The 27,600-nt window shown below is 53.0% G+C and overlaps 3 protein-coding genes and 1 long non-coding RNA gene across 42 annotated transcripts in view; 1 reads left to right on the top strand and 3 right to left on the bottom strand.

Annotated features, from left to right (window-relative positions):
• The window catches only part of INPP5B (inositol polyphosphate-5-phosphatase B), a 65,553-nt gene extending 50,409 nt beyond the window's left edge, over positions 1 to 15,144 (bottom strand). For 4 of the 36 annotated variants that reach the window (XR_016210180.1, XR_016210182.1, XM_089337459.1 and 1 more), the window contains exons 1-5: positions 14,262 to 14,357; positions 11,105 to 11,202; positions 10,926 to 10,955; positions 9,554 to 9,664; positions 4,019 to 4,159 (exon numbers count right to left, since the gene is read on the bottom strand). Coding sequence is in view for 10 of the 36 variants with exons in the window: in XM_089337441.1 (XP_089193567.1) it covers positions 4,019 to 4,159; positions 9,554 to 9,664; positions 10,926 to 10,955; positions 11,105 to 11,202; positions 14,262 to 14,357; positions 15,015 to 15,070 (532 nt within the window). In the remaining 26 variants the exon portion in view is untranslated. Of the gene's footprint in view, positions 1 to 2,636; positions 2,877 to 3,770; positions 3,935 to 4,014; positions 4,160 to 9,553; positions 9,699 to 10,816; positions 10,956 to 11,104; positions 11,203 to 14,261; positions 14,358 to 15,014 lie in introns of those variants that run through there. The other 32 variants (XR_016237404.1, XM_089337441.1, XM_089337442.1 and 29 more) reach the window with 22 other exon arrangements.
• LOC138850677 (uncharacterized) lies at positions 15,018 to 25,538 on the top strand. Its single transcript, XR_011390771.2, has 3 exons — positions 15,018 to 15,144; positions 20,395 to 20,476; positions 25,230 to 25,538. It is a non-coding gene; the product is annotated as an uncharacterized LOC138850677 (long non-coding RNA).
• LOC138850311 (uncharacterized) lies at positions 16,957 to 20,397 on the bottom strand. Of its 4 annotated transcripts, none has more exons than XM_089299111.1 (7): positions 19,703 to 20,397; positions 19,460 to 19,530; positions 19,281 to 19,379; positions 18,922 to 19,102; positions 18,285 to 18,370; positions 18,015 to 18,110; positions 16,957 to 17,633 (listed from the first exon to the last, which is right to left on the bottom strand). In XM_089299111.1, the coding sequence occupies exons 1-7, from the start codon at positions 19,743 to 19,745 to the stop codon at positions 17,370 to 17,372; spliced, it is 840 nt and encodes a 279-aa protein (XP_089155237.1). In that variant the 5' UTR covers positions 19,746 to 20,397; the 3' UTR covers positions 16,957 to 17,369. The 4 variants fall into 4 exon arrangements, with proteins under 4 accessions (XP_089155237.1, XP_089155233.1, XP_089155235.1 ...); XM_089299107.1 differs by having other exon boundaries at positions 20,213 to 20,397; XM_089299109.1 differs by having other exon boundaries at positions 18,922 to 19,066; positions 20,213 to 20,397.
• SF3A3 (splicing factor 3a subunit 3) overlaps positions 24,330 to 27,600 on the bottom strand; it is a 24,146-nt gene continuing 20,875 nt past the window's right edge. Inside the window, exons 16-17 of the mRNA XM_002720688.6 lie at positions 25,322 to 25,377; positions 24,330 to 24,623 (exon numbers count right to left, since the gene is read on the bottom strand). Of these exons, the coding sequence (XP_002720734.1) occupies positions 24,546 to 24,623; positions 25,322 to 25,377 (134 nt within the window). The 3' untranslated portion in view covers positions 24,330 to 24,545. The remainder of the gene's footprint in view (positions 24,624 to 25,321; positions 25,378 to 27,600) is intronic.

Here is a 27,600-nt window from a genome sequence, read left to right as displayed (position 1 = left end):
CTCTTTTGTTTAAAAAGACAAAGCGACCCAAAATAAATGAATTTGCTTAGCAGCCTGTAGGTCTTCCCACAGAGGTAGAAATGATGGGTGATATCTGACCTCTATCCTCCACAGTACACAAAAGCAGTCATTCTCTCCATGCTAAAGGGAGCTGTTGGTCACACAGGTTTTACTTATGAAAACTGATATGGAGGGGGGAACCTATTGTAATCCATAAGCTGTACTTTGGAAATTTATGTTCATTAAATAAAAAAAAAAAAAAAAGAAAGAAAACTGATAAAGCCAGGTTGAAAAAAGGAGAGACAGACAAAGAGCTTACCCAGGGGCTATTTTTCTAACAATCTCTCTGGTTTCTACCCTGGTAATGTAGGTTACCCTTCATGCTACCCTGATATATAAATAACATTCATTTCCTTTCACAGCAGACAGTCTTTAACGCTCCGCTTTCTGGGTCTAGGGGAAAAATTACTCATAGCACATTATCATTCTAAATTTGAGATGCTACAAAGCTGGCTCACTTTGAATCAACCATGGAATAAAAGAAGACACTTCAAAAGACCAAATTTTGCTCGCTATTACCAAGTGTTAAACTAGCCCAGAAGAGTCCCCGTGGGACTTCTGCGCAGCTGCTTCCTTTAGAAGTGTACAGCCGAGAATCCTCCAGAACTCAGATCCAGGTGCTCGCATGTTCCCAGAATGAAACACGATGAGCGGCTTCCACCGGGACTTGGGGGAGCTCTGAGCCCCACACAGGCTCCCCAGTGGGGTTTTCTGGACAACAGCACCTTCAGCTGCTAGACAGAAATAAGGAGGCGCTGCTCCTAAATAAGACTCCATTCTTTTTAAGGAAAGAAGAAGCCACCCAAAGTTAACAGCAATTAAGAAAAAAGCTGAAAAGCTCCCGCCTACAACAGCTCCCAGTCTAAGGCCAGTGCAGGGGCTTAGCCGCTGAAGAGGCCAAGGGAATCCATCAGAGGAACAGGCTGCCAGTCCAGAAGCAATGCCGCACCTCAACATCACAACCTCGCTCCTGGACACCCGTCAGAACCCAAACACACGCACTCCAGTCTAAAACCGGCTTCATTCCACGCCTCTCCAATTCCTACCCAGCTTGCCCTAACACTCCTGAATTTGGCAGAGACAAAGAAAGGAATGGACATTGTGGAGAGAAGCATCCAGGTGAGATCTTTCCTTTCTCTACCAAGGCAAAGGCGAGGAGTAAAGACCAGATTCGCCTTGTACCCCAAACACCTAAGCCTTCAAGGTGCCACTGCCCACGGTTTACCCTGCAAGGACTACTGTTCCTCTGGACCAATCCCGTGCTCTCTTACCACTATTTATGGAGCATCAGTCTTCCCCACTCTGACAGACTGCCAATTCCTGGGGGATACCTTGTTTCTCCTGCTATGTATAACGCAGCACTTTTAAAAGTTAATGTACTGGAACCGGCGCCGTGGCTCAATAGGCTAATCCTCCACCTTCCGGCGCCGGCACACCGGGTTCTAGTCCCGGTCGGGGCACCGGATTCTGTCCCGGTTGCCCCTCTTCCAGGCCAGCTCTCTGCTATGGCCAGGGAGTGCAGTGGAGGATGGCCCAGGTGCTTGGGCCCTGCACCCCATGGGAGACCAGGAAAAGCACCTGGATCCTGGCTCCTGCCATCGGATCAGCGCGGTGCGCAGGCCGCGCCGGCCATTAGAGGGTGAACCAATGGCAAAAGGAAGACCTTTCTCTCTGTCTCTCTCTCTCTCACTGTCCACTCTGCCTGTCAAAAAAAAAAAAAAAGTTAATGTATTTATTTGAAAGGCAGAGTGAGTGGGGGGGGGGGAGGGAGAGAGAGAGGGAGACAGAGAGATCGTCTATCCACTGGTTCACTCCCCAAACGGCTGCAACAACCAGATCTGGGCCAGATCAAAGACAGGAGCCAGGAACTCCATCCTGCTCTCCCACATGATGGTAGGAGTGCAGGTATTTGGGCCATCTGCTGCTATCTTCCCAGGCACACTGAACAGAAAGCCGGATCAGAGCAGGTGGCTGCAGCTTGAATGGGCACTCCAATAAGGGATGCTGATGTGGCAAGTAGCTGCTTGAGCTGCTGCACCACACACCAGCCCTCCATCCTGTAGCCTTCTAAAGCTGACTTTGCCTTAGGCTGGCTCCCAGGCTGCTGGGAAGTGGATATTTTGATCATACGCATATAGAAAGAACCAAATCTACTACCTGTTCCCCTGTAGAGTGGATCTGCTGGAGCACTAAGAGGGGACCCCAAGAGTTTCTCCCACCTGTTGCAGAAGATGTGTGTCTTCTCTGAGGTCACAGTCACTTGGGAAACAGAGCCGATCCAAACAGAAAAGAGGGCTTGGTGCCACTCTTACCAATCTTAAGAGGCAATTTAGCAGCTAATACTGTAAGCCCACCAACTATAGGTATTACCATGGGGACAAATTCTTCTAACCTAAAAGACAAAGCCTTGACAACCATTCCTCTCCAGCATGTGGCTAGTTTCTGCACATTTCTCAGCCAGACACAGATAGCTGGCTCCAGAGCAGGCTCACCTGACTGCTCAGGGAAGACATCCCCCTGCTAAGAGGACTCCTACAGCCTGGCTCCATGATGCTGGCTGGGAGGACGGGACCCACCTCTCTGTGCTGCCAGTGGGCTTGTCCTCTGCCGAGCCTCAGGATAACGGCAGCCTCTGGTGACCAGGCAAGGAGAGGAGATGCTCTCCATCTTGAACTTTCCCCCGTCCCTGCACCACAGCCCAGAATGTCATGGAAACTGAAGCAACAGTTATCTCAGCACGGGCTCTTCAAGCGAACTCTTGAAGCCCAAAGTGTTTGATCAGCACCGTCAGGTGCATCAGCCGCATCTTGCGGTGGCTGCGGATGGAAAGGCACGGCACTGAGGAAGTCCTGGGCTGGCCCGGCTTCCTCTGCTTTCACAAACTTGTGCAACACGCCACTCCTCCCCGCCCCTCAGCGTTCCCAAGCCTTGTAAGAGCCAGTGGAGGGCTGAGCCACACTTCACCTGGCTCCTCGACAGCCTCTTCATCCCCGCAAAGGACTGAAAAGAAGGGGACAAATGGGTGCCAGTGGCCAAACCCTAGGGCACGGCGAGGGGCGGAGCGGGGAGGGCCCACGGGGGAGTTCCTGCTGGTCTGCGGGTCATCCCTTCACACAGGACTGACCCAAATTTCAGCACTGAGCCTCTCACTCTCCCAAAGACAACTCCTCCTGGACAATGGGCCTTTGTGTTGCACAACACGATCCAACAGGGGCTGGGTGGAATAAGACCTACTCCGCTTCACCTGGAACCGCATCCCGACCCCCAGGCCCAGGGTGGTCAGGGCTGCCCCCACCTCCAGCGCGGCACACAGAGCGATCTTCCACAGGGGATGGAGGTTGGCAGAGAACCCCAAACTATGCCCCTCCCCACGCAACGGGGAGCGGTCTTACGAGTGCATCCACACCAAACTCGGTCGGACAGGGCTGAAGAGCAGGCTCAGCGGGACAGACTGAGGGCCCAGAGGTGGCCCGACCGTGAGCCAGCTACGAAGCTTTCGCAAAAAGTCCAGCCTCCGGGTCCCTGGGGCCCCCATTCCGGCCTCATGCCCGCCTGAGAACATCCCTACAGACCTGCAGCCCCAGCGTCCCCGCGTCCACAGGGCCAGGACCGCGGTCTTTGCCTCGCGTGTCCACTGGCCAAACCGCAACCCCTGCCCATCTGAGGCCGGGCCCTCCGCCCAGACCCAAATCCCCAGCCCCGCTTCCTACCGCCCGCCGGACCTGCGGAGTCGCGCTCCCGAGAGCGGGCAGCGGCAGACATTTCCCTGCCTGCTTCCTCAAGCTCTTCATGCCGCCGCCCGCCCCGCCCGCAGACGGGCTTGCCCCTGCATGCCACCTCCACCAATCGCAAGTCCGTACGCCCCATAGCTCCGCCCCCAAACAGAACGAAGCCCGCCCCCTGGCAGGAGGCCTAGCCTCCTCCAATCCCCACCGCCCTCTCCGAGATGGATACCTGCCTCCACCAATGATCGCACATCGGGGCCAGGTTCCAGGGCTCGAGTTCCAACCGCGCGGCGAGGGCAGCTCGGTGTCCGGCTCCGCGCACCTGTATCGACACAGCCACTGGAACTCGGGATCTCGGGTCGTCTCGTCGAAGCCTGCAGCAGAAACAAGTGCAAACTGAGCAACGGGCTGCATCTCCGCATGGCTGGATTCTCTGGGGAGTCTCCAAACCTGTCCCCTGCCCAAAGAGGATACGTCTGGGGTTCAAAACCAGTAATAAATATGAGCAGAAAAGGGCTATTCCAAGTCGGAGGCATCCCGCCGTTCCTGCGACCTCCTGGTGACTACATTAACAAATTGACATTTTTCATAAACTCTTAAAAGTGTGTGTGTGTGTGTGTGTGTACGAAATCTCTTTAATCCTCACAACAAACCATAGGAGGTAAAGAACTATTATTCCAAATTTATGTTCCAGGTCACGGAGCTCAGAGAGGGATTGGATTAAGAGTGTTCACCCTGTGTCACTAGTATTATTCCTCCTTACTACTTACTACTAATCATACAGTAAATCATCTTTAGTTTAATATTTGGAGATACATTTTCTCTTGCTTACAGAATAAATTTAAAACTCTAGCCAGTCACTTAAGGCTCTTGATATTGTTTCTACTTCCTTTCCCCCCAAAAGCCACTTTGCACCCAAAGACAGTTCCCCCTCCTGGCTCAGCAAGCAAAATACTTGGAGGCCCTGGAGGTTCAGGCTCCACAACAGTAGGCAGCCCTTCCCCTATTCCTTCAGAGACAGGATGTAAACTTGAAAGGAAACAGTTAATAGTTGGGGAAAAAAAAGTGTTGAGTAACCGCCTCAGACCCAGCACCAGGTGGTTTGAATTAAGTCTAAGGTCAAGGTCAAGGTTAAGTCTAAGGTCCTAGAGTGAGGAGAGATGCCAGCGATGCCACCACTGAAAAGTGAGCTGCGGCCCTTAACCACCCACAGGCTCCAGCAGCAACACCCAAGTCTCTCCTAGGAAATAGGCCCTCCAAGGAAAAGCAGAGAGCTTACTATGAAATGCACCATTGCAAGCCCCCTGGCCCCTCCTTTCTAGAAATTCTTGAATCGCCTCTGCCTCTGAGTCAAACCAGGTCGCTATTAACCCTTCTGCTATCCTGCCCTCTCCACTTGTAGAACTGCAGGAACCTTGGGCCAGCACTGTGATGTGGGTAAAGCTGTAGCCTGCAGTGCCGGCATCCCATATGAGCACTGGTTCAAGTCCCAGCTGCTCTACTTCCAATCCATCTCTCTACTATGGCCTAGGAAAGCAGTAGAAGATGGCCCGAGGTCCTTGGGCCCCTCTACCCTCGTGGGAGACCCAGAAGAAGCTCCTGGCTCCTGCCGTTGCAGCCATTTTGAGAGTGAGCCAGCAGATAGGAGACCCTTGTCTCTCTGCCTCTCTTCTCTGTAACTCTGCCTTTCAAATAAATAAAAAATAAATATTAAAAACAAAAAAACTGCATGAACCTGACTGAACTGAAGGACCCCATAAATGAAACTTGGGTTCTGTCCCAAACACGGCACTGCCAGGCACAGCTCTAAAATTATTTTCAGCATTTAAAAAAATATTTATTTATTTGAAAGGCAGAGTTACAGAAGGGAGAGGCAGAGGCAGAGAGAGAAATCGTCCATCTGCTGGTTTGCTCTCCAAATGGCCGCATGGCTGGGACTGGGCCAGACCAAAGCCAGGATCCAGGAGCTTCATCCAGGTCTCCTACTTGGGTGGCTGGGGCCCAAGCACTTGGTCCATCTTCTACTGCCTTTTAGGCATATTATCAGGAAGCTGGATTGGAAGTAGAGCAGCCAGGAGTCAAACTACAGCCCACAATGGATGCTGGCACTCCAGGCTGCAGCTTTACCTGCTACGCCACAGCACCAGCCCTTATTTTCAGCATTTATAGCCTACTGACTCATCCTTGGCTTCAACTGGTCCTCACAAAATCCTTGGATTATTAGAAAGACAAGTACGTATCTCCATTGTACAAATAAGAAAATCAAGGTCTGAATAAAATGGAGTGTCTGTATTCACTCCAGGAAGTGGTGAAGCTGGGATCAGAACTGAAATCTGGACTCTGTCAGAATCTGGGGTTCCAAGCCCAATCCTAGCATTGCGATTGATGAATGACTTTGGCTAAGTGACTTACCTTCCCTGTGCCAGTTGACTCATTTATAAAACAGAGCATCAGGGTGGGCGTTTGGCCTAGCGGGTTAAGCTGCCAATGAATATGCCAGCATCTCCCTTCAGAGTACTTGGGTTTAGTACCCAGCTCCAGCGCCCAACTCTGAATTCCTGCTAATGCAGACCTTGGGAGACAGCTGGTGATGGCAAGTAATTGGTTCCTGCTATACCTCCTGGACTGAATTCCTGGCTCCAGGCCCCAGCCCAACCCTGGTCATTGGGACCTTTTGGAGAGCAAACAGCAGATGGAAGATTCTCTCTCTCTCTCTCTCTCTCTCTCTCTCTCTCTCTCTCTCAACTTTCTCTCACTCTCTCACTGTCTGCCTCTCTGCAATCTCTGCTCTCTGGGTTCTTTTTCTCTGTAATGCCAGTGCTGGGCTGGATCCAAGTGTCTGCCAGTTCTGGGGGTCCCCTCTCACCCAGGCACCTGCCTGAGCAAGCTCTCCCCATGATATTTGCTCAGAAAAGTTGAGTTAGTGCAGTTTCCCTGCTGGTTACCCAGCTGCGGCGTGGAAGAGGAGGTAAGGGGGCTGAAAGACAGAAAGCCAAGCCTAAGAAAGAAATCATCCTCAACTCCTCATTCTCTTTCCTTCTCAGCCAGGTACCAAGCTCTAGTCACCCATTCAACGGATGTTTAATGAAGGGGCTGGTGTTGTGGAATAGTAGGTAAAGCCGCTGCCTGCAGTGCTGACATCCCATATGGGCGCCAGTTCTAGTCTTGGCTGCTCCACTTCCCATCCAGCTCTCTGCTATGGCCTGGGGAAGCAGTAGAAGATGGCCCAAGTCCTTGGACCCCTGCACCCGGTGGGAGTCCCAGAAGAAGCTCTTGGCTCCTGGCTTCAGATGGGCGCAGCTCCAGCCAATTGGGGAGTGAACCAGCGGATGGCAGACTCACTCTCTCTCTCTCTCTCTCTCTCTTCCTCTCTCTCTCTCTTTCTCTGCCTCTCCTTCTCTCTCTGTGTGTAATTCTGACTTTCAACTAAATAAATATATCTTAAAAAACAATGTTTAATGAAGTGACTACCATGTGCTGGGCACTGTCCAATCACTGGGGATGAAGCTGTGAACACAACCAAACCCGTTTCCTTAAGTCACCTTCATTCTCACCGGTTTGACCTCAGTGAGTCTCCAGTCCCCTCCACCCATTCTCATCAGCAGGGCCTAGCCTAAGCCTCATTTTTTAATGCCTGAATCACTGCAAAGCACTCCCATGGATCTCCCTGCTCCAGGCTTTCCCAGTCCATCTCAATTACAAGAAAAACTTTTGTCACTTCCAAATCTTGCCAGGTCACTCCCTGGTTTAAAATTCCTTAACAGCTCTCCACAAAATAGAGGACAAAGTTCAAGCTCTTTGTTGCCTACTTAAGATCCATCAGGAGCTGCCCTCTGCTGGCCTCTCCTGGCCGGGCTCCCTCCATCCCCTCCTCCTGCCCCAAGTCCAGTCCCACCCCATGACCAGGCCTGCCTTCCTGCCATATCTGTTTCTTCCTTATCTGCCTACGTGCAGAAAAACTCTTGCTCGTCCTCCTGCTCTCAGCTTAAACATCACCTCCAACAGGAAGCCTTTCTCGAGCCACGTGCATGGGAGAGGGTGGCACGAGCTGAGGAAGCACCAAAGCAAAGCACTCAGCATGGACTAGCATGAGCTGATCCCGGCTCAGTAGCTGAAGCCGTGTACTCAGACAAGGCCCTTGCCCTCTTGGATCCTTAGTTTCCTCGTCTGTAAAATGGAGACATTGGCAATACCTACTTTGTGGCCAGGATGAAATCTGATAGTTTGTGAAACGTCCTTGGAACAGAGAATAGCACATGACATCCACAATAAACATTAACCACGAGCCCTCTTGTACGGGAGGAGGAAACATGCTCTGAGCTCCTACGTGGTGGGCACTTTCGCATGAGTTAGCCCATTTAATCTTCACAGCACCATATGGAAGATACTCATCACTTACAGAAGCCTACAAAAGCAGGTTCAGAGAGGTGCAGTGGCTTCCCCAAAATAAGTCACATGGCTAGGGACCCACAGAGATGTTTTGTAAAGCTTCAAAACCCACGCTTTTTGCTGTAACACATTGAACATTCCTTACCTGAAATGCTTGGGACCAGAAAGGTTTTCAGATTTCAGAGTGTTTTCAGATTTGGGAATATTTGCATATACACATGTGCAACGTATTTGCATACGTATCTTGGGGATGGGATCCCAGTCTAAACGTGGAATTCATTTATGTTTCATATATACCTTACACGCATACCCTGGAGGTAACTTTATGTGATATTTTGAATACTTTTGTGAAGGAGACGAAGTTCCATGGTATGGAATTTCCTAATTGTGGGGTCACATTGGTGCTCAAAAAGTTTTGGATTGTGGAGCATTTTGGATATTGGATTTTTGGATTAGGAGTGCTCACCCTGTGTCACTAGTATTATTCCTCCTTACTACTTACTACTAATCATATAGTAAGTTATCTTTAGTTTAAGATTTGGAAATACATTATCCCACACTTACAGAATACATTTAAAACTCTAGCCAGTCATTGAAGTCCATGATCTTGTTCTACTTCCTTTCCTCCCCTAAACCACTTTGCATCCAGAGACATTTCCCCTCCTGGCTCACCAAGCAAAATTTGGAGGCCCTGGAGGTTCAGGCTCCACGACAGAAGGCAGCCCTCCCCCTATTCCTTCAGAGACAGGATGTAAACTTGAAACAGTTAAGTTATATATATATACAAAAAAAGTGTTGAGTAACTGCCTAAGTCCCAGCACCTGGTGGCTTGAATTTGCATGTGCGGTAGCTGATCCGCCACTGTACACAAACCCTCGTTTACCTACCTAGCTGATCTCCGATCTAAACAAATTCTATCCTGTCCTAGAGGCCACTACCCCTCCCACTGCTAGGCCAAAACCAGACCTTGGTGTTGGCTGCCGTGCAGGACAGGGCAGAGTTCAAGGGCAGGAGAGCCCATGATAGCAGACTTGCCTTGGTTTTAGCTTTGGGTGGCAGGGAGAAGGAAGATGGGTCTCTAGAAACTGCTGACCCTGCCAACTTGCAAGAAATTCTGCGTCATAGTCACAGTTCACTCAGTACAGCCCTGCCCAGAGCCAGGAGGGCAAAGGCGCCAGGCTGTGGTTGATACCCTGGTCGAGAAACTGTACATAGGAAAGCAGACACCATGGTTGGTGAGGGGCCTCTAGGCACTTCCGCTTCATGCCAGCAGCTTTGAGAGGGCACAGAAATTGTGCAGTGTGAGTCTCAAGGGTGGAAAGTCAACTGGAGTGACGAGTTCAGGGCCCACTCGCCCAGGGAGCCAGCGTCTCACCTACCTGGCCAGGCCCTGGCGACTTCCTGGAGGAACATCTTGGTATGTGAGCCAAAGGGAAGCTGGAATACGAGGCTGAGCTCCGCTGTGTCCAGCTGGACAGTCACATCCGAGCCTGCACAGAGGAGGCAGGGAATGAACGCTTGGCCACCAGGAGTTAAGTGCTGGGATGCATCTTAAGGCTGGAGTCCTCACAATGCGGAATCACAGCCCAGGCTCCCAAAGCCCCATCAGCCCTTGAGGGACTCGCTCAGGGCAGCTGCTGGGACTGTAAGGGAAACTTTATACCCTCAGTTGCACATCCACATCACCCTCGCTTTATGGAGGCCCTGAGAGGCAACAGGCCACCCACTGCAGCGCAGGGTGAGCTGGAAGACAACAGGCTTTATGGATTTGTAGTCTATTCCCAACCACACCCCCACCCCCCAAGTGAAATGAAAACAGCAGACGAAATGCACTGTCCCTTGGTCAGTCTGCCTGATCGAGCCAGCTGGCCACCGTGCGAGGCACCAGGAATACCACAATGGAGGGAACAGGTGAGACCTGTCTTCAGGGAGCAGGAGTGCGGGAGGCACCTTGTGCATAGCACTCAAAAACAGGTGCCGAACTAACAAACGAGCAGAAGCCATCCAGGAGAGCAATTCAGGGTGTGCGCTCCAGAGTCTGGGTTCTGGGTTTGAACTCTGGCAGCACCCTTCGCTGATTTATTTAATTTCTTCAGGCCTCGGTTGTCTCGTCCATAAAATGGAGATGGAGTGATCAGGTCACAGAGTTGTTGCAAAGAAAGTACAATACGATGTGTGAAAAACCTAGCCATAGTCCCTGCCACAAGACAATCAGGGATTAGATATTTGCTTCTATGATTAGTATCATTATTACTGCCTAGCAAAGAAGACGGACATTGAATAAGTCAATAAAAATAACCACAGCTCTGTGAGTAACCGAGAGCGGGCAGGGGTGAGGCAGAGAGGGACAGTGTGTGTCAGTGTATCAGGGAGGTGCGCACAGCTTCAGGGGTTCAGCAAAGACTTCCTGGGACAGGAAACATGTGGACTGAAGCCCTGAAGGAGAGGTGGGAGCTGGCCAAGTGGGAACAGGTGCGAGGCTTTCAGGCCGAGGGAGCGGCGTGGACAGGGGTTCTGCAGGGGGACTGTGAGGTTTGAGCAGATGGAAGCAATCCAGAGGCCTCTGAGTGCAGCAAGCAAGGGAGAGAGTGATAGGTGATGAGCTGGAGGCTGGGCAGGGGCCAGATGCTGCAGGGTCTTACTTGCCACAACGATCAGGGTATCAGGGGGCTCTTACGTCACACATTTCTCTCTCTCTGCAGGTCCTGGACCCCCTGCCCCAACCGGGACCAGACCGAGAGCACCACTCACCAAGGATGTAGGGTTCACCGTCTGGGGACACTGTGGGGGAAGAGAATGAGAATGTCCTTGGTCACTGAGCACCCCAGCCCCAACAGCATTCCTACCACCACTGCCCTCCACAAAGGCAGAGATGACTTGGGGGGGGGACCCCGAGGAGAGGGACTCACACCCCCCTACTCCTGCCGCACCTTCTTGCATCGTAAAATCCCGTGAGACCGGCACTATCTGGTCCAAGGAGACGTCGTCCCCGGTGATGGCCATCCTCCGGTGCGTGTACAGGAAGAGACTAAAGGCAGGAAGCAGAGGTGAGGGCAGACTCCACTGACTGTTCCTCGTGCCCATCTCAGAGGCCCCCAGCACTGCCCGGCACACCCCTTGTGCCATCTCTGCCTACTGTGCCCATCTGAAGCTGTCAATCTGGGGAAGAGCTCATCACTGCTTTGCTAGTGAGACGCAGAGCGGAAGTGTACTCCAGCGCGGTGTGTGATGGGAACAGCCAGCTCTGTTCTCTCTCTGAACTCAGTTTCCCCATCTGCAAAATCAGGATGCTAGGTTTAAAAGTGTCTAAGGGTCCCTCCTCTCAGCTCTGAGATGCTGGGGCTCACTGACCAGCTCTGAGACCTTTGGCAAGCAGGATTCTCCCTCTCCCCCACCCTCTCTCCCTCTGCCTTTGTATAATATGCAGGTGTCACTGCGCAACAATTGAGCACTTTCTAGGTGCCTGACGTTTTAAATGCTTTACATGTGCAAACTCACATCAGTGTGGAAAAACTGAGGTACAGAGGAGCAAAACAACTTGCACAAGGTCTTATGACTAGAAAATAACAAAATTTGAATTAGTGTTTTAAATGTCATTTATAAAAATTTCTTTATTTATTTGAAAGGCAGATAGACACACAGAGAGACAGAGATAGACAAAGATCTCCCATCTACTGTGACTTCCCAAATGTCTACAACAGCTGGGGCTGGGCCAGGCCAAAGCCAGGAGCCTGGAACTCCATCTAGGTCTCCCTCATGGGTGGCAAGGATCCAAGTTCTTGACCTTGAGGGCTGCCTCCCAGAATGCCCATTGGCAAGAAGCTGGAATCGGAATCAGAGCTGGGAGTAATTCAGGGACTCTAATATGAGATGCGGGTGTCCCAGACAGAGATTAACCACTGTGCCAAGTGAAGGATACTTGCAACACCTGCATCTCACATTAGCATGCCAGTTCAAGTCCTGACTGCTCTGCTTCTGATCCAGTTTCCTGCTAATGGGCCTGGGAAGATAGTGGATGTTGGCTCATGCCCCCAATATGGGAGACCTGGACGGAGTTCCTGGCTCCTTGCTTTGGCTGCCAGCAGATAGGAAGTCTCTCTCTCTCTCTCTCTCTGCCTTTCAAATAAATAAATAAATCATATATATATATATACACACACACGTGTGTGTGTGTATAATATAATGGTGACAAAGGAGGGAAGTTGGAGGTGGAGAGGAAGGGGTGGGAAAAGGTTGATTGATGGGCACTAGGTTATATAGGAGTAAGGAGTTCTAGGATTCTATTGTACAGTAGGGTGAAAATAAATAATGCTGCTATGTATTTCTCCATATAAAAGCAAATAGAAGGGGCTGGTGTTGTGGTACAGTGGGCTAAGTTGCCAGCTGTGATGCTGGCATCCCATATGTGGTTCAAGTGTGTTGATTCAAGTCCAGCTGCTTCACTTCCAATCCAACTCCCTGCTGACGCACCAGGAAAGAAGCAGAAGACGGCCCAAGTGCCACCCATGTGGGAGACCTGGATCGAGTTTCAGGCTTCTGGCTTTGGCCTGGCCGTTGCAGCGACTTGGGGAATGAAACAGTAGGTGGAAGATTTCTCTCTGTTGTTCTCCTCTCTCTGTAACTCTGCCTTTTATTTTTTTTAATTATTTTTTTAAAGATTTATTTTATTTATTTGACAGGCTGAGTTACAGAGAGAGGTAGAGACAGAGAGAGAAGCCTTCCATCCACTGGTTCACTCCCCAGATGGCCGCAACGGCCAGAGCTGTGCCGATCCGAAGCCAGGAGCCAGGAGCTTCTTCCAGGACTCCCACACAGGTGCAGGGGCCCAAGGACTTGGGCCATCCTCTACTGCTATCCCAGGCCATAGCAGAGAGCTGGATTGGAAGAACAGCCAGAACTAGAACCAGTGCCCATATGGGATGCGGTGCTTCAGGCCAGGGTGTTAACCCACTGAGCCACAGCACTGGCCCCAAACTCTGCCTTTTAAATAAACAAATCTTTTAAAAATTATAAGATAGAATTTTGGATATTTTCATTATAAAGAAATATTAAATGCTTGAAAGGACAAATATATTTACCTTTATTGGACAATATACAATGTATGTATATAACAAAACATCACATAGTACCCTCAAAATATGTACAATTTTTATAGGTCTGTTAAGATTTTGAAAATAAAAAAATGCAAAACATATTTTATTTATTCAATTAATTTCAGAGGCAGAGAGACAGAGAACCTCCATTACTGGATCACTCTCAAAATGCCTCCTGGGAACTCAACCTGGGTCACCCACATGTGTGGCATGAACTGAAATAGTTGAGCCAACACCTGCTACCTCTCCGGGTCTGCATTAGCAGGCAGCTAGAGCTGCGAACCAGACCCAAGCTCTCCAGGATGAAACATGGGTGTCTTAGCATCTAGGCTCGGTGCTTGCCTCCAAAGCCTAGGTTTGAATCCAGGCAGTAAGGCTGTGAGGTTCAAGATCTGGACCAGAGAGAAAACTGCCTCCTCCTGAGAAGTTTCCTCACCAGACGGCAAGGACTGCGTGAGTTGAAGCACGTGAAGGGCTTAGAACATGGTGTTCCAACACAGTATGATAATTATAACATTGATAATTAGGTGATAATTATAATATTATAATTATGGGCTGGCTCTGTGGTGCAGCCGGTAAAGCCGTCGCCTGCAGTGCTGGCATCCCATATGGGTGCCGGTTCACATCCCAGCTGCTCCACTTCCAATCCAGCTGTGTGCTATGGTCTGGGAAAGCAGTACAAGATGGCCCAAGTCCTTGGGCCCCTGCACCCATGTGGGAGACCGAGGAAGCTCCTGGCTCCTGGCTTTGGGTCAGCTCTGCTCAGGCTGTTGCGGCCACTTGGGGAGTGAACCACCAGATGGAAGACCTCTCTCTCTCTCTGCCCCTGCCCTTCTGTAACATTGCCTTTCAAGTAAATACATCTTTCAAAAAAAAAAAAAAAAATTCTGCAAGACTCAGTCCCTGCCCCAGGGGAATGACTCAAGTGCAGCCAGAAGGTACAGAGAAGAGTAACCCCACGGCCCAGACAGGCAGGGCCCAGCGCCTCACTTACGCGTGTTCCTGGTGACCGTGGTCTGGGCGGTAGCGCACGAGCCCCAGGAGGCGGCTCTGCCGGCTGTCTCCCTCACAAAGCGTACCTTGCACGGCGTGCTGCTCAGAGTCAAGGAAATGAAAGCAAGCAGAGGCCAGGCCTCTCCTGACCCAGTCTGCTCTGCCCTCCCTCTGCTCCTAGATTCACTGGATTTCCTTGCCTCCCTGAGCCTTCCCTGCCTGTGAAATGGGATAATAACCTTCAACTTGGGGCTGGAGTTTGGTGCAGCAGGTTAAGCCGACACGTGAGAGGCCAGCATCCCATACGAGCACCAGTTCAAGTGCCTCCTGCTCCACTTTTCAGCCCAGCTCCCTGCTAACGCACCTGAGAAAAGCAGCAGAAGGTGGCCCAAGTGCTTGGGCCCCTGCCTCTCACGTGGGAGACCTGGATGGAGTTCCAGGCTACTGGCTTCAGCCTGGCCGAGCCCCAGTCGCTGTGGCCATTTGAGCAATAAACCATCACATTCGTCTTTCCTTCTGTCTCTGTAACTCTGCCTTTTAAATCAATCAATCGTAGAGAAAAAAAAATACTCAACCTGACATGGAGCTGGGAGGGTAACTGCATATTTAAGGCGCTGGGCAGAGGGTCCAGGACCCAGCAAGTGCTTGATAAATGCTGGTTTCTTTCTGTCCCCAACTGTTCAGAGGGAGGAGAGTGGACAGACACCTACCACTCACTCCCAGGGCCCAGGAGCTCAGAGCCTAGAAGGATATGATGACGCAATATTCGCCCTCCGCCAGAGTGTCCTGGATGGCCACAGACTGGTCCATGCTGGCCCCTGCTGAGCAGACACCCCTGGGCCAGGGCGGATGGGAGCCCCTCTCGGCAACAAGCTACTGACGAGGTGAGGGAGCTTCCTCGGAGGACTGAGGGGCAGAAAGCAGGGGGCTTCTGTGCAGGGAGGTAAGGGAGGCCTGCCCGTCGTCCTCCTCCCCTTCCTCCTCAACTCCGGAGCAGCGGGGCCCTAGGGCTGGTCTGTTGTGCCGCCCTTGGTCTGGGAGGGATCCGGTCGCTCCTGAGTGGGGAGCAGGAGACCTGGTGCCAATGCATCTGGGGCGGGCTCTGCCTCCCTTCCCAGGGGCACAGCCAGCTCCCCTCTGGGAGGTGTCGGTGGTGTCTCCACATGGGGTTGGGGTGGGGGCTCTCTCCTTACTCTCAGGAAGGGAGGGTCCCATCCTTGAGAAGGAACCCAGTGCTGTTACTCTTTCCTTGCAGATGGGAAAAGCATCCCATGGCTCCTTGCTTTTCATCCCGCCTAGTAGGCCCCGTTGCATCAGCAAGGCGGGGGGGGGGGGGGGGGGTCCGGTCTGACAGCCACGGGACCGGATGGTGGCAGGGTGGGGGGTGTCCCAGCCCTCAGTTTGCCTGCTCCCTCCTGCCCAGCCCTGTCCTGCCTTTCCTGCCCGCACCTGCTCCCAGCCCCTTACTATTGCTGCCTACCTTCTGAGCTGTCACCGCTGGGTGCGCCCGGGACACTGCAGCGCCGGGGCCAGGCCAGCGACTACATTTCCCAGCAGCCCCTGCGCCAGCATGGTCAGCCAGCCTGCGAGTCCCAGCATGCCTGAGTTAACCCTGGTGGGTGGTGGTAGGGTACGCCCCGTCCCCGTTAACCCCTTAGGTCCTGGGGCGTTCCGGGATCCCCATCCTGGGGCTGGGTTTCTAATGCATGCCTTAGCCCCCACCGCAGGCCCTCTAGGGCATGCAGCCAAATCTCCCTGCCCTGGGCAGGAAGGAAGACGGTCATTTTTACCTTAAGGGGGAAAAAAAAAACCCAAGACCTTCCTATTTTAATTCTACCCTCAATTCTTCTCAGTGAGGCGCAGCACTGGCCTCTCCTGAACCTCCTCCCCTCTGCCCCCCAATAACGACCCTGTCCTAGCTTGACGGAGGGAAGAACAAGACTACAAGGAACTGTTACCTCCATCTTCCCACACGGAGAAAGCCAGGCTCAGAGGCTGAGCCAGGGCTAAGACCGGAACTCACTGCGAGCCCGGCTCCGGCTCCAGTGCAGTTAATAGCCACACACCGCCCGTTTCCTCCCGCAGCCCCCACCTGGCCCTGCCTGCCACACGGGGCTGCTTGAGGATGAGGGATGTGAACACACACACAGTGCTGTGATGACTGAAACTGGGCCAATACAGGGAGACGCAGCCCGAGCGTAGGCTTTGTTGGTCTGGGCCCCTCCCTCTAATTCACCCAGCAATGTGTCCTTGGCCCAGGACCTTTCTCCTTCTGGACCTCAATGTCCTCCTCTAAGGTAAAGGAGTCACTGCGGATAGACAAAAAGGGCCAGCGCTGGCGCCGGGTTCTAGGGTCATTTCGCCCCGAGCACTGGCCGTCTCCCCAGGCTGCCTCCTCCTCACCCCACAGCCTCTGAAGCCCATGGTCCTCTAACCACACTTACTGAAGGACTCAATGCGTTCTTTGAATGACCACCTCCTCTCAAGCTTTGGCCCAAACCGAAGGAGCAGCAGATGGACTTGTGCTGGGGAAGAGGTGACCATGGAGACTGCTAACCAGCCTCCTTCCTCCGGCCTTCGCTGAGTTGCTACCCCAATGACCAGCCCGATTTTGCACATGCAAAGCCTCCCCCCCCCCCCCCAAACAGCTAGCACTTTTCTTCCCAATCTTTTCCTGGAAACATCCACAGCGCAAATGGATCCCAAGTTTATTTGAATTCCGTTTCAAGGTCATGTGGGGGTGAGGGGAAAGGGGTTTGGTTCTGACCCTGAGAGAACAAGGGGAGGAGGTACCTGCAGGGGATCCCAACTGCAGACCTGCTCTGAGTCCACAGCCAGCTGACAGTCTGGGGAAAGTGGATGAAGGAACAGTGCCTACAGGATTCTGAGGTCCTCCCGCTGGGCCCGGGGTAATGCCCTGCCCCCTTTGCAGGGTACCTTGTTCAGGCTTAAGCCATGGGAAGGAAGAGAGGGGCCTTGAGCCCAGAGCTCTGGTCTTGACAAATCCCTTCTGCTAAAGATACAACTACGGGAATCGGCGCTAATGGTGGTCCTGGGGGTTCGCAGGGTCTCTCCAGTTCTGAATTCTCTCTGATTCTGCCTGGCCTCATCAGGGGAGCAGGAAGTGGAACAGGGAAGAGTGAAGGCGCAGCAGTGTGGTCGCAGCCAGGGCCCAGTGCAGGAGGCTCCCAGGAGCCCCTGGGGCTGCCTGGTTGAAGTGGGGGTTCCCATCCAGCTGGAGGCAGCTGCCTGCGGCTGAGGCTCGACAGCATTCCTGGTAGCAGGGCTGAGCCACAGCCCCACGGCACCTGAGCATCTCCGCCATGCAGGCCTGGCTGCAGCCCGCAGTGTAGCCGGAGCCGGTCCACTTCAGCTGCAAGAGATGGAGCAGTCATTCCTCCCCGTCTCTTCTGTGCTCGCAGAAGCAGAAAGCGTTGAGTGGGTCACAGGCTGAGCTGGACCTCCCTGGACTCCTAGCTGCCTCCCCCTGAGGTCAGCCAGCCCGCCACGGACATGCAGGGCAGTCAGAACAAGGGGGTGTGTCATGGAGACTTGGAAAATGTCATCTGTCGCCCTGGGTTTTGGCACCACACGGAGCTGAGCGCTAAGCTCGCTAGACCCCGGGTGGCCTGGCTCCCTGCAGGTCCAGCCCTGGCCAGACTGGCTGCTGAGCTACAGCTCCAGGCAGGAGGAGAAAGGCCTGCAGCCCTTGGGAAGGAAGGCAGCCCCATCCCTGGGGCACTCCAGGGCCCACCTCACAGAAGTCCAAGCCCTCAGGGCACACGGCCACAGCTTCCTGCTCTTCAAGGCAGTCCCGACCCAGGCAGGAGAAGGTGTCACAGATTTTCTCCTGGAAGAGAAAGCAAGGGGCAGTTCAGGGGCTGGGGAGCTCTACTGAGACTGAACAGGAGGTGAGTGCTGGACAGAGGTGAGGCAGGAGCCAGCCCAGGCCCCTGTCTGTGGCCCCATGCAGCTGGTTCCTGCCTCTACCTCCCAAAGCAACCAGGGGTGAACGGACACTCACGTTTCTACTGGGGGCTGGCGAGGTGGTGGTCACCAAGGGAGGAGTGGGAGGCAGCTTGTCCTCTGACACAGTCAGGTGGCCTTGGCCTGGGAACATAGGAGGGCTGCCTGAGGGAGGAAGCACAGGGTGCGGGGAGGGGGGGCACTTCCTCTGCCAAGCCCTGACCCCACCCTGCCCTGAGCGGAGATTATCTTGTGTGCAGGCAGCTGGCCACCCGATATCCAGCTCTGTCACCACCCTGACAAGCACTGGGGCTTCCTCTGTGCCTCCTTGTGGGGGTGGGGAGGAGCACTGGATGAGCTGGACTGGGGAAAGGTGGGGGTGCATTTGGGAGGAGAGCTGAGCACTGAAAGTAGAAAGCTTAGGCTTGGGAACAAAGGTAAGACCTCAAAGGTAACAGTGAGTCAGCAAGGTTCAGAGGCAAGGGAGTTAGTCAGGTACTCGCGACAGTGTGACCTGAGCTGAGATTTGAGAACCCATCAAAGGGTAGGCCTCAGAGCCGGGGGTTCCTGGACACGAGGGCTCTGAGCTTGTGGGTAAAATGGGGATGGGAGTTGGAGACAAGGGCAGTGGAGATGGCGCTCAGGGCCATAGGTTGGTAGGGTAGGGCTGAGCATCAGGGGTGGGGCTGTCTCACCCGAGGCTGACCCCTTGAGATCCAGGCAGAGCGGCTGTCCTGTGCAGCACTGCAGGGTGCAGGGACCTGCACTGGGCGTCCAGTGGGTGGACAGCAGGCAAGGGCTGGTATCTGTTTCATTTTCCCCCTCACAATCGAGGCTGCACTGGGCCACGTAGTAGGAAGCGTTGAGTTGAATCAGCTGGGTGAAGAGAGTGCAGGCACCTCCAGGAGTGGGGGAGAGCCACTTCTCCCAGCACCCCAAATACTGACTCCTCTACCCCTGCTTTAGTCTTTCCCCAACACCTTACTGCACCTCAAAGTTGCACCCCTGCCAACAGCCCCTCCACCCCCATCTCAGCGAGGCCCCAACCCCGCACCTGGCAATGGTGTTCCCCAGGCCCGCAGTCTGCTGTCTGCTGGGAGAACTTGGCCTCCTGGTAGCACTTGTCTCCGAAGCATTGGAAGCTGTGGCACACCTGTGGACGGTGTGGACACTGTGATCCCTGGCCCATGGGATGAAGGAAGCTTCTGTCCTCCTCCTCCACGTGCTGCTTACCTGGACAGGGGCAGGAGTCAGCTGACTTCTTGTCAGGTGCGGGGCTCCCAGTAGGACGAGCAGGAGGGCTGCTAGGAGACAAGGAAGAGAGTACACTTGCAGAGTGCACCCAGCTCGATGGTCACAGGCCAAAAAAAAGTCAGGGAAGAGTAGGGGCAGGCCACCAGTCCAGTAGCAGCCTTGAGTTAGCTTTGGTTACAGGGCCCCGGCAAGGCTAGACCGCTAGCAAGGCTAGACCACTACCTCTGATCAAAGCAGCCCTGTGGCTGCCACTGGCCACAGACATCTTCTGTCAAGGTGCAGTAGGAGCCAGAGAGTGAAGGACCAGTCCTGGGCAGCCCAGGTGATCCCTGCAAACACATTTCCATTATTGCATTATGCAAATGAATAAACTGAAGCTATGGCGCAGGCGAGATCACTCTGTAGGGAGTAAGGGGTCCCAGGGCCCTGGGTTTTGCTTCCTGCAAGCCACACTACCAGAACGACATTGAGACAGGCACAAAGGGGCCTGCATCTCACCAACAGTCCCTTTGACAGTGAATTCGCTACTGGCATGGCAACAGCAGCATCCCAGGCCTGAAGGGAGGCAGACCTGGAGCAGGTGCAGTGACAGGAAAGAGATATCCAGTGCGTCTGATCTGGCCTCATTTGCCAGAGGTGCCTCTGGAGCAGGGGGAATGGGGTGATGGACTTCTTCAGAGCCCAAGGCAAGGGAACCCCGGGTCAGAGAGAGGGTCTGAAGACAGGGCTCACCTTGTCCAGAGGTTCTCCAGGATGCAGACCCTACCCCATTCCTAAATTGGAGCTGAGCCAAGCTAGGAGGTATCATTCCCATCTTCCTGCTCACCCCTGGAAGGCAGACCACCACCCAGCCCCCATACTCTCAGGGTCACCAGTCAGGTTTCCTTGCCCTCACATCTGCAATCTCCCGTCAGTACACAGACCCGTCTCTCTGGTGGCAGCTGCCAGGAGGCTGTGACCGAGGACAGCCGCAGCGAGGACCCTCTCTGGGTGGTGGTAAGTACAATGGGGCAGTGCTCGGGACCCGGGGTGCTAGGGTGAGGAAGGACAGGACTCCTTGGCAACAAGGGCTCCTTCTGTCCCCACACACACCACTAGAACCTCAGCTTCTCTGCTGTTCCCTCCCCTCTAACGCTACCCTCATGAAACACTTCTCAGTCAGTCAGTGCCTCTCCAAAGAAGCTGCGAACTCCAAGGACCAGTAAGTTAAGGGCCCAGAGGTTCTACCCAAGCCCTGTGTCTAGGGTCCAGCCCTTTTCCTCCTCCTTGGTTTGGGCAGGGAAGGCTGGAGGGACCACTCAGGACAGGCATAGGCAGACAGCAAGGTTGGCGCAGCCTAGCTGAGTACCTCCTAGTCCGTTTCATTCAAGCTTAGTGCCCATCTGCATTAGTCTACGCACCCCTCCATGGCTACAGAGAGTATTTCCAGCGGTCCCCGTGCCACACCTCATCCCAGCTGGTGCAGAGGGTGGCCGAGTGTGGACGTACAAGTTAGGGAAGTTGCAGGTGCAGCCCCTGGAAGCTGGCAGCTGCCCCTCCCCTCCATTCATTCGTCAGCTCTGGGAGCTCCCTCTGCCGTTGCTGCCTCCAGGGACACCCAGGGGCCCCGGGTGAAAGCAAGCACAGCTGATGTCTAGGAAGGGGAGAATAAAGCCAGTCGGCAGCTCGGCAGCTCGGGCAGATCAAAGGCTCCCCCATCCCAACACGGATCAGAAACCTGTCAGGCCCAGAGGGCTTTTGGAAGCCATCAGAGGGAGGGACCGGTGTCCTCCAGAGCTCCCACGGAACAGGAAGACTCTTGTGGCTGATGGCAGAAAGGGTCACAGGCCAACTCCTACCACGAGAACTTTGGGGTAAGGCTGAGGGCAGGCCCTGAAGGCTGAGGTGGGAGAGGCAGCCATCATCCCAAGGATAAAACACAGTGCAGAGGGAGAAGGAAAATCCCAGAACTGTCCACCCCTCACTTCCCAACACACTTTCCTTCCAGGGTGTTCCCATCACAAGGTCTTCCAGCACAGATGGTGTGAGGGAGGGGACTGGAAGAAAAGACAAGAGGAAGGGGATGTCTGGGTGAGGATGGCTGATTTACTGGCTTTCTTCTTGGATACGATGAGTGAGCAGACTCCTGCTCCTGGGAGGGCTCATCTCAAGATCAGCTTCTGACGACTGGCATTGTGGCTCAGCGGGTGAAGCCAGGGCCTGCGATGCCAGCACCCCACATGGGTGTCCTCACTGCTTCCCTTGCAATACAGCTCCTGCTAATGGCCTGGAAAGATGGCCTAAGTGTTTGGGCCCCTGTCAACCACATGGGAGACCAGGATGCAGTTCCTGGCTCCTGGCTTTGACCTAACCACTATGAGCATTTGGAGAGTAAACCAGTGGATGGAAAATCTCTGTGCCTGTTTCAAATAAATGAATCTTAAAAACACACTCAAAAAAACCCAGAGCTGGTGTTGTGGCACAGATTAAGCACCTGTGACAGCACTCCATATGAGTACCGGTTCAAGTCCCAGCTGCTCCACTTCTGATCCAGCTCTCTATTAATTTGTCTAGAAAAGAAGGGGAGGACAGCACTGGTGTAGCAGGTAAAGCCGCTGCCTGCAGTGCCGGCATCCCATATGGGCGCCAGTTCAAGTCCTGCTGCTCCTCTTCTGATCCAGCTTTCTGCTATGGCCTGGGAAAGCAGTAGAGGATGGCCCAAGTGCTTGGGCCCCTGCACCCAAGTGGGAGACCTAGAAGCTCCTGGCTTTGGCTTGGCGCAGCTCTGGTCATTGTAGCCAATTGGGGAGTGAACCAGCGGATGGAAGACCTTTTTCTCTCTTTCTGTGCTTCTGCCTTTCAAATAAATAAATCTTTAAAAAACAAAAAGAAAAGCAGCAGCAGATGACTCAAGTGGTTGGGCCCCTGACACCCGCGTGGAGATCTGGAGAGAGTTCCAGGCTCCTGGCTTTGGCTTGACCCTGCCCCAGCCAATGGGCCCATTTGTGGAGTAAACCACCAGACAGCCCTCTCTCTCTCCCTATATATTTTTAACTTTCAATTAAATAAATCTTTAAAGACTGATGTGATTTCCCCTGCACCTCAGCCACCAGCTCTGTCCCCCTGGGGCTGGAGAGAGATGGCCACAGGCCCTTCCCGCCTCCTTAGGGAGGTTGCTACTGAGTTTCCTCACTTCTGGCTTCTGCTCCCAGCACCTCATCTCCACCCAATTTTTCAAGATATGCAAATATGGGCCGGTGCCGCGGCTCACTAGGCTAATCCTCCGCCTTGCGGCGCTGGCACACCGGGTTCTAGTCCTGGTCGGGGCGCCGGATTCTGTCCCGGTTGCCCCTCTTCCAGGCCAGCTCTCTGCTGTGGCCAGGGAGTGCAGTGGAGGATGGCCCAAGTCCTTGGGCCCTACACCCCATGGGAGACCAGGATAAGTACCTGGCTCCTGCCTTTGGATCGGGGCGGTGTGCCAGCCACAGCGCTGGCCGCAGCGGCCATTGGAGGGTGAACCAACAGCAAAAGGAAGACCTTTCTCTCTGTCTCTCTCTCTCACTGTCCACTCTGTCAAAAAAAAAAAAAAAAAAAAAGATATGCAAATATGTCTATGCCTGGCACACGGGAAAGTACCAAAAAATTTTTGAATGAATAGCAAACAAACAAAAGCAACTTTGGCTGAAACAGGCAAGCCCCAGACCCCCTCTCGGGCCACTCTGGCACGCATTTCACAGGATGGTGGCAGACACCTGGGCAGGGGTGGTGGGAAAACTCAGGACCGGGTCCCACTTCCCCTACATACTGTAAAGACATCCTACCAACCCCTGAGTCCTAGGTACCACTCCTAAGAGGGGGCTGTGGACAGGCAGCAGGTGCATTGCCTGGGAGGCCCCATGCTGCTACTGTTCCAAGAAGGCAGGAGGGGCTCTCCTCCCATTCCCACAGCTTTCAGTCTTCCCAGAGGGCATGGTCTCCTTGCACCTTGGGCCAGTTTTCGGTAATCGGTTTCTAGCTGTCTCAATCAGGTTTAATTATCCCCTCACCCTGCTTCAGAAGCTCAGCTCCTGGGGAGGCTGTCCAACAAAAGGGTTGCAAGCAACTCGGAAGGAAAAACACCAACCCAGGGTGAAGCGCTACAGGGTGGGCTTCCGATACCACAGACCACGGAGACTAGGGCAGTGGATCAGTGTGAGGGATGCAGCCAGCTCCACAGTGGGGGGTTTTTAAAGGAGACAGGTTAACAGTGCACACTGGTAGTCTGAGTGCTGAGGGAGAAGGGGGGCCTCCGGAGAAAAGTCCTGTTCTGGAGCAGGCCCTGGCCTTCAGATTCAAATCCTGGACCAGCTGCTCGACTTCACCCAAGACCGTGGCTATCTGGGCTTAGAGAACACAGTACCAGGCTCTTCTCCGGTCACACAGGGATCCTGAAGAAGAAACAGGCAGACAGGCTCACCAGAGACCTCCGTTCTGAACAAGCACTGCCAGGCCTTGTCCCACCGCACATCAGGCTCCTGAGGCAGGGGAAGGAGCAGGGCTGCACGTCCATTCCAGAGCAGCCCACTCCTTTCTCGGTGCCTCACTTAGTTCTTAGAAGTGGCTCTGGCTCAGCCTCCACACCCTCCCCTAGCATGTTCACCAACGGCTGATTTGACTAAAAGTAGGGTCATCTTAGGGTGATGCTCATTTGGGAAGCGGCAGCAAGGGCAGCTGGGGAAGACATTAGGCCGGATTTACCTAACACGATACAGCCTAACAGGTGCTCATTAACTCTTAATGTTAGTGAAAAATAGGCAGGAAGGCATTATGAACTAAAGGACCTAGCTAAACTTAAGTTTAACTTAAAAGACACATTCAGAACAAGGGCTGGTTTTATTTTACTACAGAACCTTTTTTAATATAAAACAAAGATAAAACACATCTCAACCCTGCAACCTGCCAGCATGCCTTGTTTCGACATGATGCATGCTTGGCAACCAGACCGTTTTGGAGCAGAGTCTTTAAGAGCGTTGGGCTGGGAGAAATAGAAAAAGCACATCTCCGGGACGTCTGGGCAAGCCCAGGAGCTGAGCTGCAGCCCTGGACACTAGAGCAGTCCTTGTCTTTTCAGATCCTCATACGTCTTCTTATTCACAACATTCCCACTGGAGTCTTCATATTCTTCCTAAAAAGGGAAGGGGGACACTGTTAGCTACTCCCCCTAGCAGAAATGTCTGGCACAATCTCGGGGTACCTGCGTGCTCCCTGGCCTGATTCCATGGCACAAACCGTGACGGGCACTACTCTGTAGTCTCAGCTGGGGTTCCAGAAGAAAAGTAAGCCCTCCTGTCCTCCAGCAGCCACTGTGTGTAATGAATGAGCTGCAGGGCTTGAAAGGGAGGCCAAGGCGGCTCAGTCTCCCCACTTCAGAGCCGTGCTGCTTTATTCTACACACGTTCTGTCCTATGCACATTTTATTCACCAGAATTCTACATTACAGCTAGAAAAGGCTTTGTTGTTAACAACAACAACAACAACAAAATACTGGAAACCACTGGAGCCTGTGGAACTTGGGGTGTCACTACTAGGCCTCACACACAGGGAGAAGTTCATAGGAAATACGCATCACCTTTCAATCTGATTTTTCTACAAGCTTAAGGAAGTACCTTCACACTTCCTCATCTCTGGAATGTTCTTGGGAAGACTACCTCAAGATCAACAGGGACACATCCTCACCCCATGCAGATACTTCCCTCGGAGGGGCTCTAACGTCTGATTCTTATTGCTACAGCGATAGCTCCGAGACCGCCTTTCACCTCGCTTCTACATGGCTTGGGAACTCTGTCACTCGACACTATCCCCACTGCCCACATCAGCACCCACCTCGGTGTCAGGCTGCCATCGCTCTGAAGCCTTCTGTAGTTTCAGCTTGGCCCACACTAAGGATGAGAAATGACCAGCAATCAGGACTGCGTGATACAACACTCCCCACCCCTGGGATTCCTCCGGATGACTCTGCCTTCGAGACTCATGCCTAGGCCAAGCTGGAATTTTGGTTTGAACCATCTACAGACAAAATAAAATCCCTTCCATTGCAAAATGTATTATTGAGATTTGCTGTAAAAGAAAAGTGCATCAAATATAACCAAAGACAACTTTAAGAACAGAGAACTGGCCAGTGCCGCGGCTCACTAGGCTAATCCTCTACCTAGCAGCGCCGGCACACCAGGTTCTAGTCCCGGTCGGGGCACCGGATTCTGTCCCGGTTGCCCCTCTTCCAGGCCAGCTCTCTGCTGTGGCCCAGGAAGGCAATGGAGGATGGCCCAAGTGCTTGGGCCCTGCACCCCATGGGAGACCAGGAGAAGCACCTGGCTCCTGCCTTCAGATCAGCGCGGTGTGCCAGCTGCAGCGTGCCAGCCGTGGCGGCCATTGGAGGGTGAACCAACAGCAAAAGGAAGACCTTTCTCTCTGTCTCTCTCTCTCTCACTGTCCACTCCGCCTGTCAAAAAAAAAAAAAAAAAAAAAAGAGAACTGGGGCCGGAGCTGTGGTGCAGGTAATCCTCTGCCTGCAGTGCCAGCATCCCATATGAGCACCGGTTATAGAACCAGCTGCTCCTCTTCCCATCCAGCTGTCTGCTGTTGCCTGGGAAAACAGAAGATGGCCCAATTCCTTGGGCCTCTGCATTCATGTGGGAGACCCTGAAGAAGCTCCTGGCCCCTGTGGCCATTTGGGGAGTGAACCAGTGGATGGAAGACCTTTCTCTCTGTCTCTCCCTCTCACTGTCTGTAACTCAACCTCTCAAATAAATAAATAAATCTTAAAAAAAAAAAGGCAAAAAAAAAAAAAAAAAAAAAGAGAGAGAGAGAGAGAGAGAGAACTAATATTCTCAAAGGAAGAAGTTAATGTAAAACAACCTTATGAGGATTTTCAGAGAAAGCAAACTGTTTTCTAAGTTCATTATAGAAGAGGAAATGAACTCCAGATATGTCAAATGTGTTTAAAGTCTACTGCATATATTTTAAAATCATCAGTGGGTTATAAAAGGTTAAGTTTAATATCATGGCCAAGGAGTCTGAAAAATAATGATTAAAAAATCCTGCCAGTGGGGAGGGTGTTTAGCTGCCTGGCTAAGATATCAGTTGGGGGGCTGATGCTGTGGAGTAGCAGGTAAAACTGCTGTCTGCAGTGCCAGCATCCCGTATGGGTACCAGTTCGAGTCCTGGCTGCTCCAATCCCAATCTAAGTCCCTGCTAATGAGCCTGGGAAAGCAGCAGAGGATGGCCTGAGGCCTTGGACCCCTGTACCTGCATGGGTGACCCAAAAGAAGCTCCTGGCTTCAGATCAGCACAGCTCTGGCCACTGTGGCCATCTGGAGAGTGAACCAGAGAATGAAAGACCTCTCTCTCTCTAACTCTGCCTTTCAAATAAATAAATCTCTTAAAAGAGAGAGAGAGAGAGAGAGAGAGAGAGGGAGAGGCGTGCCAGTTGGGACTCCTACATCCAATATCAGAGTGGCTGAATTCAACTATCTCTGCTCCTAACTCCAGCTTCCTGCTAATGCGCACCCTGGGAGGCAGCTGATGATGGCTCAAACAGCTGGGCCTCTGCCACCCATGTGGGAAACCCAGGAGGAGTTCCTAACTCTAGCTTTGGCCAGGCAAAGCCCCAGTAGCTCCTTATAAGAAACAAAGACAGAAAGAGAGACAGAAAGAGAGAGAGGGAGAGAGAAGGAAGGGAAGGGAGGGAGGGAAGGAAGGAAGGAAGGAAGGAAGGAAGGAAGGAAGGAAGGGAGGGAGGGAGGGGAGGGGAGAGGAGGATGGGGAGGGAAGTGAAGGAAGGGAAGGAAGGAAAGAAAGAGAAATATGACCACTTAACATACTTTTCATGTGAAGACATGAGATAAAAAAGTAAGGACATATAATGGGGCCGGTGCTGTGGCATAGTGGATAAAGCTGCCACCTGCAGTGCCGGCACCCCATATGGGCGCTGGTTCAAGTCCTGGCTGCTCCATTTCCAATCCAGCTCTCTGCTATGGCCTGGGAAAGCAGTAGAAGATGGCCCAAGTCCTTGGGCCCCTGCATCCACGTGGGAGACCAGGAAGAAGCTCCTGGCTCCTGGCTTTGGATCAGCCCAGCTCCAGCCACTGCGGCCACCTACAGAG

The sequence above is a fragment of the Oryctolagus cuniculus genome, chromosome 7, assembly GCF_051225735.1.
Source record: "Oryctolagus cuniculus isolate XC-2025 breed Fujian yellow rabbit chromosome 7, ASM5122573v1, whole genome shotgun sequence".
Taxonomy (NCBI): domain Eukaryota; kingdom Metazoa; phylum Chordata; class Mammalia; order Lagomorpha; family Leporidae; genus Oryctolagus; species Oryctolagus cuniculus.
This window is presented reverse-complemented; position numbering and strand designations above follow the sequence as displayed.

Excerpts from the sequence above, each read along its gene's own strand:
- LOC138850311 (XM_089299107.1), bottom strand. The coding sequence starts at position 20,294 with ATGGGAATGATACCTCCTAGCTTGGCTCAGCTCCAATTTAGGAATGGG. Across the intron at positions 18,371-18,921 it reads TCTCAAGGGGTCAGCCTCGG|GCCAAGGCCACCTGACTGTG; the intron begins GTGAGACAGCCC and ends CTATGTTCCCAG. Across the intron at positions 17,634-18,014 it reads AGGGCTTGGACTTCTGTGAG|CTGAAGTGGACCGGCTCCGG; the intron begins GTGGGCCCTGGA and ends CATCTCTTGCAG.